The sequence below is a fragment of the Martes martes genome (genome assembly GCF_963455335.1).
Source record: "Martes martes genome assembly, chromosome: 2".
In the NCBI taxonomy this organism is placed as follows: domain Eukaryota; kingdom Metazoa; phylum Chordata; class Mammalia; order Carnivora; family Mustelidae; genus Martes; species Martes martes.
In genome coordinates, this window is record NC_137889.1 from 148596049 (window position 1) to 148609101 (window position 13053).

At 38.2% G+C, this 13053-nt stretch overlaps 1 protein-coding gene across 2 annotated transcripts in view; it reads right to left on the bottom strand.

Annotated features, from left to right (window-relative positions):
* The window catches only part of BOD1L1 (biorientation of chromosomes in cell division 1 like 1), a 54560-nt gene that overhangs the window by 11793 nt on the left and 29714 nt on the right, over positions 1-13053 (bottom strand). For both annotated transcript variants that reach the window (XM_080796538.1, XM_080796537.1), the window contains exons 11-19: positions 12841-12905; positions 11847-11931; positions 7437-7483; positions 5961-6021; positions 4409-4479; positions 3751-3823; positions 2435-2514; positions 695-779; positions 288-361 (exon numbers count right to left, since the gene is read on the bottom strand). In XM_080796538.1, the coding sequence (XP_080652664.1) occupies positions 288-361; positions 695-779; positions 2435-2514; positions 3751-3823; positions 4409-4479; positions 5961-6021; positions 7437-7483; positions 11847-11931; positions 12841-12905 (641 nt within the window). The remainder of the gene's footprint in view (positions 1-287; positions 362-694; positions 780-2434; positions 2515-3750; positions 3824-4408; positions 4480-5960; positions 6022-7436; positions 7484-11846; positions 11932-12840; positions 12906-13053) is intronic.

The window sequence follows — 13053 nt, forward strand, 5'->3', positions numbered from 1 at the left end:
CAGGAACGTGCCTTAACAACTGAGGTACAGCTCTGGGCTGATCCTATGCAGTCTTGACAGAAATAGGTCTCAAACAAATGTTTGGATGAAATGAAAATTAAGAGACCAAAATTAATCAAACTGACACTGATAAAATGCACAGTATGAAAGGGTGTTCCACTGCACTAAAAAAATGAACTACTTCAACAGCACTTGACAAAAACTTTAGGTAATAGCACTTAATGCATTTTATTTGCCATTAGTACTTAAATATCTGAACAGGAAGATACAAAAAAGACATCCCCTACCTCCTGAGATTTCACGTTGTCATCATCATTCTGCTCTGTCTTTTCGCCAGCAGCTTCGCCGCTGCTGTATTCGTCTGCAGAGACATCAGAGCTCTGTTCAGGGCTGGGGACCACAGTCAGCCACATGGCCACCACACCTGCCCAGGTGTCCTGCACGGCCCCAGTCACACATGCACATGTATGTCATCGCGGGCCTATGCCACTGAAGTTAACAAGCTGGAGTCTGGCTAACTGATAAGAAGCACACTTTGGGTTAAGACCCAAATTCAAAATGATTCCCAAGCCCTGTGAGTATAAAGTGCATTCTCAAGGGAGGGCAATAAGTCGGCGGGGTTTAGGCTATGAAGCCTGGTGAGAGATGAGTCTCATCTCAAAACAATTCATCCAAGTCTGTATAGTATACTCACCTTTTTCATCCATGGCCTTTGAAGCAGTGCTGTTTGTCTTAGAACTTGTTTTAGATAATTCTTCCAAATCTCCAGTGTTCTCCTCCTGTGGAGAATTAAACAATATAAGAAGCTTCTTAACCCTGCCTCACTTGTCCTCCCCAAGGTTTTCCTTTTTATCTCAAAAACAAATTTCTAGCTGTTTTTTAATAAGTTTGTCGCAGAATTTTAAAAAGTAGCTCTTTTTTTTGCAGCCAGTGAGGCTACACAAAGAGATACAAATTCTGAAGGCAGAACAGAATGAGGTAAAACTCAACCATAAAGCAACTAGGGCACTATCTTCCTCCCTGCAAAATAGAATCGGTCTTTTCCTCCCTCATCCTGTATTTTATCTTTCTGAGAGAAACTCCAAAGAAGGAACTGATAGGAACTTGCAACAGATTTCTTTTCTTTATTGGGTGTTGGAGGAGGGGACTAGGGGGAAGGGATAAAGAGGGAGAGCGCCTATGAGAATTTCAGGGTATCAGGGTAGGCTATTTTAGAGCAACAGTCTCTCAACAGTTGAATCATTCACTCTTAGTTGCAAAACAGTTTTCAGCATGAAATGCCAAAATGTTTTACTGTAATACTGATACAGTATGTAAAAAACAAAACAAACCCAACCCACACAAATTAAAATATAAAATTAGAATTGTCTTATAAACATTGAAAACATTATCTAGATGTGATTTCTTACTGAAAATGGTTGGTATATTTTAGTTAAATTCTGCATTAAAAAACTTTCATGATATTGAAGGGAAAATAAAAAGAGACCCCTTCAATATTCCTGCCTTTCTCTAAATTAAGGAGTACTGTCTCAGGATTCTTGTTCTAGATAGGGCAGGCGGAAGGATGGGGTTAAAATTCTGTTTCTTTCCTTCACCATGACCAATTGAAATTCATGACGATACATGACTCTCTGCTTGGTTCTTAAAATTCTTTGACTATTTTTTATTTAGTTCATCAGTCACTGGCAGAAAACAGAGACTCTGAACTGGTTTTAGTAAGCTAGAATTCAACTGCATATATGTCTATAAGCTGACTTAAACACTTTTGGAACATGGTGGAAAAAATAAATTAGGGAAAGACAGAGAAAGGAGATGGAACTAGTTTGGAATAGACAATGAGCAGCACCAAGTCTCAGAAATGGAAGCTTGCCTAAGAAGAGCTATCTAGCAGGAAATGGAGAAATCTGGGCCTAGAGAGCAGGAACAGAAATAAAATTTATGAGCCACTTCCCTGAGTCATCAGATGAAAATAAGACCATATGAAAAAAAGGCAATGAGTGAGGCCAATCCTTGGACTACTTATATTTTAGAGGCAGGAAGTAAAGTAGAGAGAAGGCACGTTATTAAAACTTTAACGTAATATGTATCACTGTATTTCAATGTTTCGGTATAAGCACATCTGTGGTAAAGCATCTGACACTTTGGAAGGAAGCACCTAGAAGCCTTAAGTCAATGACATCACTGAACAGAAACCTAAGCAATGGTTATATACAAACTGTGAAATTAATACACTCTTACAGTATAAAATAATAAAGTGCAGTATTTGTTTTTTTTTCCTGCAGGACCCTAAAAAATATACATTTTATAATATAATGAATATTAGAGATATGTAAAGTAAAAAGAATACTAGAATGAAAAAGAATATTTTAGTAAGTGTTCACAGTGATGAAATTAGGTTACCCCAAAACTTAAAATTAATACGTGGAAAGAATACCTTTATATCTTGCGGTTCAGTTTCAGAACACTGTCTCTGTGCTGTTTCTATTTTGGAATCTAGGACATCTGGATTATCATCTGTAAATCAGTTTGGACAGAATCACAAAGGAATAAAGCTAAATGAAAAATGAAATGCACAATTCTATTTTAAGACAGTTTAAGACTTCTTTTTTAGTCTTGTGATACAGTGAAGAGAAAAGTTATTCTATATGTATTTATGTCATGTGATTTAAGCACTGAACACTGACTGTGGCCCCTGCAAAACCAAAAAAGTAAAATATAAAAAATAAAATAAAAAATCCACAAATGCTTAGCTGATACCAATATGCTAGAAGACTCTATGGTAAGGGCTTAGGGCATACAAAGTTCCCAGAGATATGTTTAACTTCCCGAATGTGTTACCACCTAGGAGGTACAGCATAGTGATTGAGAACATGGGTTTAGGAATCAGATTTACTTGGTGGGAATAAAGTCACAATCTTGCCGAATCTTAATTTCTTTATTTATAAAATGGTAATAATGCCTAATTCACACAGTTACTATGAATGTATATAAAATAACATGAATAGTACCTAAAATATGAACGCAAGAATTAAAAAAATAATTACATGCTCCTAACCAAAAAAGGAAAGTATTTATCCTTTCTTTCTCACATATTACTTAATAAATATTTGTTACATTTGTACCTCATGCCAGGTATCAATGTATAAGTCTCTGTACCATCTGATATGGTAGCCATTAGCTATATGTGGCTGTTGAAATTTTAGTAATTAAAATTGAATGCAATTATAAATCCAGTCTTTCATTCACACCAACCACATTTAATTGCTCAATAGTCACACGTGGCTAGTGGCTACCGTACTAGACAAAAGAACATTTCCATCATTGTGGCAAGTTCTGTGGGATAGCACTGTTATAGACCATGGGAAAATCAACAGTATGAAGCACACAAGGGCTATTACATGAACTTTTATTAATGTGCTTCACTAGCTCTGTGGGGCATCTGTTGATGATATAAAATAAGGAGTTAGATGGCACCTGGCTGGGTCCCAGGCACAGGTTACAGAGGGAGTGTGGGTCTGTTTGAGTTCCAGGGTTTGGGTCTTCTGCAGGTAAAAATGTAGTTTCTAAATCAACTTCAGAAAAAGCCCTGGAGATGCCAAGCCAGTCTGGATACAAACGACTCCAGAGCTGTAAAAGTAAGCAATTATTCCTCTCAAAAATTTTCGATATTGGCCCAATATTTTGGATGTAAAAATAATATGATCTTCCAAGATGTCTGAAAAAGGAATATATATGGTCTAAATATGTTACCCAGTTCATCTTCTGAAGAGGGATAATGCTTCTTTCTTTTTCTTTTAGGCATCTGCCTTTCTTCCTCTTCAACCTGGAATCAAGGATGACTATATATTAAAGTCAACAGAATTTGGAACCAAAACTACTGAACTGATAGTACATTTATTAGCTTTAGTCTTTGAAATAAGTTTTTTAAAAATCTAGAATAACACTTTCGGCATCTAGATTTGGATGACACTTATTTTGTAAGGTTGAGTCTTCTTTTTTTTTTTGTATTGTATTTGAGTATAAATCCATACAAAACATTAGAACCTGTTTCTGGTTAGTCACTGTATTCCAACCATTCTAAAATATGTTTAAAAAAAATGCTGCTTCTTTTCCCATCTCTGAAGTCAAGATATGTCTTACAATCAGTGGCATGTCCTAAATTAATTGGTAGTATTCTCCTCTTTCAGTGGCCTAGCAAAGAACTGAGGAAGGCAGTGTAAGAAATAACATTTAGCCTTCCTGACTACAATGTGGACATAATTACCAATAATTACCTACACAAGAGTATAAACAGATAAAAGTGGATATGGAGATCCACTTAATTTTTAAAACATACTAAGAACTAAGGTCTTTGTACAAAAGCACTATATACAAAACACGAATACTTGAGTTTTTTATGCAAACCCACCTCTTTAGGATTTGCTTCAACACTGTGATCTCTTAAGGCTTCTGTACTGTCTTTTCTGCCGCTGGATATCTCTGATTAATAAATACAAAAAAGAGAAAAAAAAGTTAAGTATTTATTCATTCCAATACTTATTTTAGGGTGTGCATGGCAGCAGGAAGGACACTTCATAAGTCATTTTGACGGGGTCCTCATAGCAACCACGTAAGCTCCGTGATTCCCATTTGCAGAATGTAAATAAATGGGTTTATGGAGGGATGAAGTCACTGACTCTGCACAGTGACTTCACAGCCAGTTTCCTCCAGCTCATGGAGCAACACAATGTGAAGATGTATCCAAGGAAAACAAGAGGTATTATTTCATAGCTGTCAGATTAGCAAACATTCACCAGTCTGGTAAAACCAAAAAAGGAGAAGGTGTGGAGTTATAATTGGTACACCACCCGGGGACAATTTGGCACATCCAGTAAAGCTGAAGAGGTGCCCACCAACTCAGCAATTCCACACTTAAGTTCCAGGTACATGACATATGCATTGGGAGACAGGTACAAGATCATGCGTGGCAGCACTCTGCAATTGGGAAAAGTAGCAAAAGACCCAAATGTCCACCAACAAAAGCAAAAGAGAATTATAGTGGTATATTCGCACAATGGAATACCAAAGAGCAACTGAAATAATTAGAGTTATACATATCAACATGACACAATTTCAGAGCATAATGCCAAATGAAAAAACAAGGTGGAAACAGTTTCTCTAATGTGATCCCCTCTTCCTAAACTATGCAACATCAGGCTACATATTTTTTATGGAAATATATATAGCAATTGCAGAACAGTGGCTCCCTTTTGAGCGAGATAAGAGAGACTGGGATCAGTGAGGCATATGTGATTTCAACTATATCTGTAATATTTTTTTAAAAAGCATCTGAAGCAAATATACTACATTTTAAAGATATAACAAAACTAGGTGATAAGTACATGACTGTTTATAATTATTGCTGCTTTACTTTGGTTTGAAATACAGTATATTATTATAAAAAGACTTCTTTCCCCACTCTTGGAATAAGGTATCAACAACATTCTATGTTCTTTTTGAGAGGAGAATTATCCCTCTGGAGTTGGCAGCCTCCACAGGTTTCATGGAATGAGGCCTGACTCCTAGGAGAAGACCGACATAAATGTGATACACTTGATCTACCAAACAGAGACTGCCTGTCAGAAGTAAACACAGAATTTCTACAGTACAAACCTCAGGCAGCTACACATTTTGTATTCACATTGGATTAAGTCCACAGTGAAGTTACCGAGAAAGTTCTAGTAGCTATTTACGTCAAGGCACCACTTAATAGCTGCAGGACCTTGAACAAGGCAGTGGACCCTTCACACCCTTGGTTCCCCAGCTACAGAAGTAATGCTGTTAATACCTACCAAATGATATGAATTAAATAAGAGAAAATTTGTGAAGTAATTAGCACAGGGCTTGGCATATAGAAAGCATTCAACAAATGGGAACTACAATTAAAACCAACATTAATACTACAAAATTCATTAACTTACCTTCTTTGTTAGGAGATTTGCTACAAAGTTCTTCATTTGCTCTTGAGCCCATATTTTTGGCCTAAACATACCACAGAAAAGGTTATTTATGGATAATATCACCAAAGTCTTAAAGGCAGAAAAAACAAGTAAGAGAACTGACATAACCTGGTTGTTTGTGGGAAATACGGAAATGGGCTGGAATACATGCTCTTTTCAATTTCATCCACAAGAGGTAGAGCACAAAGCATCTTCCTTTTGAAGAAGTTTCGGTTTAACAAATTATCATCCTACTATGTTTTATTCTCCTTGTCTTTAAAACAGTTATAACAAAAGTATAAGAAATTTTAAAAAATAAATAAATTCTGAATTCTATGAATTTTCTTCCCATTCCATATCCTCATGACTATTTTCTTTACTTAAAAATGCTAACGGATTCTGTCATTTTGTCATCATCTCTCTGACAAATCTCGTCAACTGTACTTTTATTTTTTTAACCGAGGGGAAGTCTTAGAATTTCCTACAACATTCTAAATCCTAGCTACAGAATTTCAGGCGTATTTGGAAAGGCCATGATATTCTCAGATTGGGGAAAGGCAGCTGCCGGGGTCCTCAGGGTAATGAGGTGAGGAGGAGCACTAGCTCCTCATTTGGGATCCTGTTGGAGAGTAAATCTGAACCAAACCAAGTGGGTTTTTCTCTTTCCTCTTACTCAGCTGACTGTATCTGAGTTTCTAGCCATAAAGCAGGATGTTTCAAGGGGTGAAGATAGCCCTCTGATGTCTGGCAGTGCACAGAGCTCCCCGGAGTTCTCTTGGGACACTGGAAATAATGTGTCTCTTTGCAATTTGCAGGCATTTTACAGAATGTTCTCTCCTGGTATCAGGTCCCCTGTGCATTAAGAAAGACATAAAATTTCTTTCAAGCACCAAAGACATTATGACAGCCACAGCTGGGAAAGAATATGTATATGTGGCAATTAGAGTGTAGAATCTTCATAAAGGCTTTCCAGAAACATAAAAAGAACTTTAGTTCTCAAAATACATGTTTTGTTTATAGCACCAGGATAATTTCAGATGTTGTAATCCAATTATCAAACTTGTTACAATAATAAAAAATAGAAAGTTCATGGTTCTTTGAAGGATTTTATGAGTAATTCCGAGGTGAGTTTCCTAGTCTGAAGTATCTGGGCCTTCTTCTGTTTCCTTAAATGTTTCAAAATACTGGCCTAAGAAGCCACCAGAATGCAGTGCTGCTGAATTCAGAGTGATCTCTTTTCTTGGGGAAAACAACTAAAATTCCTAACATCAGTGAATACAATTGTACACTGGCCTGAGTATCTCAGCTGGTATGTTGCACGTGAGTGGAGAGCATACTACAAATAGCCTCCTGTCTCCTAAAGAATGCACAGACTACCCCTTTGCTAGATGTCCCTTTTACATTTGCTCTCAAAACACCAAGCCCCATAACAAAACCCAAATCATTACGGTGACTTACATTATTAAGTGATTCATTCACCAAGAAAGGCTCCCTCTGTAGTTCGGCTGTTCAAAAACAAAAATAAGAAATAAGGAAACTGAATATTGTTTCTGAACCACAGAGAATAAACTTAGAATTTTTAAAGGTAAAGCAGGACTATGTCGCTATTGCCTAGCTGCCTTGTGAATTATTAAATTCTGATCAATTATTTTCTATAAACTGTGCCTGCCATTATTCCAGAAAAACAACAGAAATTAATGTTGCCTGCATTTTTATAATAATGGCAGTGGTCCATTAAATCCCTGCACCTATTTAACTATGTTGGTCATCTGAAGCTTAGGAGAAAGGTAGACCTTTGCTGTAACTGTTCAGCAGCAAAGTGACACTGGTTCATTTAAAAATAATGCCATCAAGTGAAAAGTTAGATTCTATTCCTTCAAACTGCAATGGTCTATTTATATTCTCTGGAAACCTGAAGTACGAGGTCTACTGTTTCTACTCAACAATGACAGAACACACATTTTTCTTTTAAACAACTTCCTTTTACGTAAGTAGATCCCTTACTGAATCGTACCTAAACACAGTGAAGTCATCTGGAATAAACTGGGAACAAAGGACTTCAGAATCCAAAAATGTTACCTTCTTGACAATTAACAAATGGGATTATTAATTATTTGTACCTTTTTAAATAAAGATTTTATTTATTTATTTGAGAGCATGGGGGGGGGAGGGACAGAGGGAGAAGCAGACTCCCTGCTGAGCAAGAAGCTGGATGTGGGGCTCCATTGCAGGACCCTGGGATCATGAACTGAGCTGAAGGCAGACGCTTAACTGAGCCACCTAGGTGCTCAATTATTTGTACTTTAACACATATATACAAGTTTTAACTAATACATCTAGGTTTTGAATAAATCTGTCATCATTACGGTTTTAACACATCAGCGTGAATGGTTTCTCAGGCCTTGGGGTGGTCTTCAAGGACTGCCTGATACTTCTGTTTATAAGGCTTTTGAGATCACATACTTCGAAGGTCACCCCTTCAGATGGTTTTGCCTTAGAAGGTCCCTGCCCTGATCACCCCAGATAGTCCTGGGTGAGGATTTATACACACTACTCCTTACACACTGCCCTTCCCTTTGCTGCGTCCACCTAATGCAAACCTATTCATGCTTCCTTATCTGGTTCCAACTTAAGGGGGAGTGATGAGTGTTATGAAAATTCAAAACTTACATAGTCTTTGAGCCTTCAATTCTCTTTCATGGAAATACTTAGGGAAACACGTAACTACACACATATGAAAGTTCACTGCAGCTTTATTTATAATAGTAAATACTATAAAACTGGAGACCACTGAAGATCTAACAAGTGGGAAAAGGCGTTACAGACTACTTTCAGCTGTTAAAACAAATGAAGTCAATCTGTATACAGATTGTAAAAAAAAAAGAAATTAGAAAACACTACAAATACTATGATTACATTTTTGTTTAAATATAAGGTTGTATTTAAGGAGGGTATCATGAGAAGTGGGAAAACGATTATGTGCTTCTATGTGTCTTACTTTCTATAATTAAAGGGGAGAGAGAGATTGGTTCAGTTTAAACCCTTGCCTTCCCCAAAGCCCTCGCCAGCAAAACTGACCCCACCAGACATCAATGTATCTTTATTACAGAGAGCACCTTTCTCCTGGCATGTTATTTCTGCAAACTCCCTGAGCGCAGACGGGGACTTCATTCTCTACCTCAATTTCCCTTACCTTGCTTACCAATGTTTGTTGGGGGAATAATTTAAAGAGCCAAGGTCATCACATTGTAAACATATAGTTGCTTTCCTAGCACCTTCCCCAAGAGCTTGGATTGTGGTCTGGGGCACAATGTGTTTCCAGGGATACCAGCTCTACTCTCACCCCAGGAACAGAGCACTTGATTTACTTTTAATCAACCAGCAAGTACGTTCATCTGGCCAAAGTAATTAGTTTAGGATGGACAAAGGTACCTAAGCTGAATCAGAATAAGTCTTGGGATTTTGGCCAGGAATGAGAGGACAAAGATATTTCTCTAGAGACTTACAAATGAGAAAGCAATTACCTCTACTGGGGGCTAAGGGAAAGGGAAGAAATTGGGTCTTTGCAAGATGGGTCTTTGGGGACATCACCATGCTCTTGGATCATGCTCTGCCTGAACTTTGCAATTTTGTGAATACTATTATGAACTGGATGTTTGAGTCCCCCCAAAATTCATATATTGAAACCCTAAGTCCCTAGTGTGATAGTATTTGGAGGCGGGGCCTTTGGGATGTTTAAGTATCATGAGGGTGGAACTCTGTGCTGGGATTACTGTCTTTATGGAAATAAGAAGAGAGGAGATCTCTTTCTCTGCATGCATACATGTGAAAATATAAACAAAAAGAGATTCCTTACCAAGAACCTGACCATGCTGGCACCCTGAACTTGGACCTCCAGCCTCCAGAACCAAGGGAAATAAGTATTTGGTGCTTAAGCACTCAGTCTATGGAATTCTGTTCTAACAGAATTCTAGCCTAAACTGCCTAAGATGGTGAGCTAGTACATTTCCTGTAAACATTTGCAGGTTTTTTTGTGACTTGCAACTAAAATCACCCTGACTGCTCTATGCAGCTTGAATGGACATTTTAACATGGGAAAAAAAAAAAAAGAAAGAAAGAAATAGCATAAATTTGGTGACAGGCTCTAAAGTTGCTTTTATTTCCCCCCCTAGTTAATATGCAGATCAGAAGAGACAATACCATAATGACTAGAATACAAACCAGAAATAATTGTCCACTGTCACAATTCTCATTTCTATTTCCCTAACCAGTGGTTCTCAAAGTGTGGTCCAAAGACCCCTGGGGCTCCTGAAATCATCGTTCAAGGGCTCCACAAGGTCCACACTACTGTCAAAATACTAAGATGTTATTCACCTTTTAAATTCATGAGTACACAATGCAATTTTCCAGAGGCCATGTGATGTTCCCAGAATTATCTGAAAAGGCTATTAAAATCAACCATGTTAAGTGTGATGCTGAATTCTCTTCATATACTTCAACCAAGACAACAACAGCAACATAGTGAATATAGAAACAGCACGAGTAACCAGCTGCTTTCTATTATGCTAGATTTAAAGAGATTTGCAAAAATGCAAAACCATGTTGCTTTTCTTACTGCATTTTGTCATTTGGGAAAATCTGCTATTTTTCACGAAAAACAGTGTTATTTATGTTAACCTATAGTGAGTTAATTATATTGGATGGATATGTATATTATAACCTTCTCAGTTTTAGTTTGTTATTTGGTAAATGTCAACAGGTATAATCCACATAACGGAAGTTCTCTAGGATCCTCAATAATTTTTAGGAGTCTAAAGTGGTCCTGAGTTTGGGAGCTGCTGCCTTAAGAGGCTCTCTCCTACAAAACATGAAGTAGACCCTGAAGACAGCGCACAGAGACTGGGAAGAGCCTGTACAAACTGGCAGCTGCGTCAGTGGTCACTGGGGCCCAGCTAGAGTCCAAGGGCCAACAGGCAGAGATGTGAGTGCATGGGCTGTAAGCTAGCTTTTGGAAAGGAGGTGTGACAGCACCTGGAAGGGCAGGAAGGCACATGGAGACACATTTTGGGGAAAGAGCAAGAGTCTGCTTCAAAACAACTTGCTTTCTGCTATACCTATTTGGAAATAAGAGATTTACACGTTACCTTACATAAAATTGACCGATAACTGATGAGAAAAAGTATATGCTAAAAATAAAATAGTAAAGAATCCTCTCCAACCTATTTTAAAAAGTGAGAGGCAAATTCACATAGCCTGTCAGGTGTTTTATTATGAATCTGCTATTATTTTTATTTTATTTTATTTATTTATTTATTTATTTTTGTTTAGGGCCTCTGTTTTTTAAAAATTTTTTAAATTTTTTTTTATTTTCAGCGTAACAGTATTCATTGTTTTTGCACCACACCCAGTGCTCCATACAATACGTGCCCTCCCTAATACACACCACCTGGTTCCCCCAACCTTCCACTCCCCGCCCCTTCAAAACCCTCAGGTTGTTTTTCAGAGTCCACAGTCTCTCATGGTTCACCTCCCCTTCCAGTTTCCCTCAACTCCCTTCTCCTCTCCATCTCCCCATGTCCTGATTTTATTTTTTTTTAAGATTCATTTATTTGAGAGAGAGCAGAGCGAGTGAGAGAGAACATGAGTGGAGAAGAGGGGCACAGGGAGAAGGAGAAGCAGACTCTGCATTGAGCAGGGAGTCTGATGGAGGATTTGATCTTAGGACCCTGAGATCATGACCTAAGCCAAAGGCAGATGCTTCACTGACTGTGCTACCCAGACACCTCTCAGCTATTGATTTTAAGCTGTAACAAAAGATAAAACCATAGGCCAGGAAATTAATGTGAACCACTGCGGAAAGGAGCTTACCTACTCCACTTGGCTTTCTCCCATATGGACTTGCTGGTGCTGTTAGAATTTCACGGTTTTTCTCTTCCTCCGATGGTACAGATGTCTAAAAAGTCCAAAGCACCATAAAAAACTAAGTTAACTGAGGTTTTTAGAACAAGAAGTCATGACTAACCTAAACTTAATTAAAACATCTAGCATATTGTAACAACATAAAAGACTACTTTCAAGTCTGTGCAAAATTGAAAATGAATACATGCCAACTTTCGAAAACAAAAAACAAAATCAATCTATTCTCATATTTCATCCATCAGTGGTTCTCCTGTTGCTTTAAAAGTTAAACTCCAAATCAGTAATGACACACATGACCCTCATTAATCATGTCCCTTCCCTTGCCAGGTCTGCATTTGTCCACACAACGCCGTTATCACTGCAGTGCCCATGGCTCACAATTGGCCCTCCCGCTCTGTGTCTAGAACATGCGTCTTTGCCTGCAAGGCTCTTTTTCTTTCTCCTCTGGTAAACTTCTACTCTACTTGTAAAACCCCACTCCAATATCTTCCTTGCAAACACTCTTGTCTGTGTACCCATGGCTCCTGCTAGTAAGTGGAGTCTCCTCTGCACGTACATAGTCCCAGGGTTTACTGCTACCTTGTCTCTCATATACTCAAGAGGGTGCCACGAGGTCAGGCTGCAAAGGGGGTGTGGAGATTCAAGTTTTATTTTGGAAATAGATTGGGCAAGAACTGGCAATGGATTAAATATGGGGTGACAAGAAGAGACTGAAGGTGACTCCTGCTGTCTGGTTTGAGAAAATGGAACTATGATGGCACTATTTACTGAGATTGTTGAGGTTCTTAGCTTTCCTGCCTCAGGATATGACAGAAACAATGTGTAAGGTCTTAAGTACACTGGCAACAGGAGCCACATGATGCTTAAGGACACATACATCTGCGTGCAGTCAAATGGCCCTCATATCACCTATAGCTCAGCATAATGGGACTATCAGCCATACCTCAGTTTTCAAGGTGCCTTTCAGTGCCCGTCCTCCCAGAACATTCGGTGGAGATTCTTCATTGCCTAATGAAATTCAGACCATTAAACCAATTAAAGAATTTGCTTACAAAATACACGCTGAATCAAAAGGTAACAGGATGCTATTATCTAGCATGCCATGACCCCTTCCTCTGCTGTTTCATCTTGCCATCAGTAGAAAACAATAAAAGGA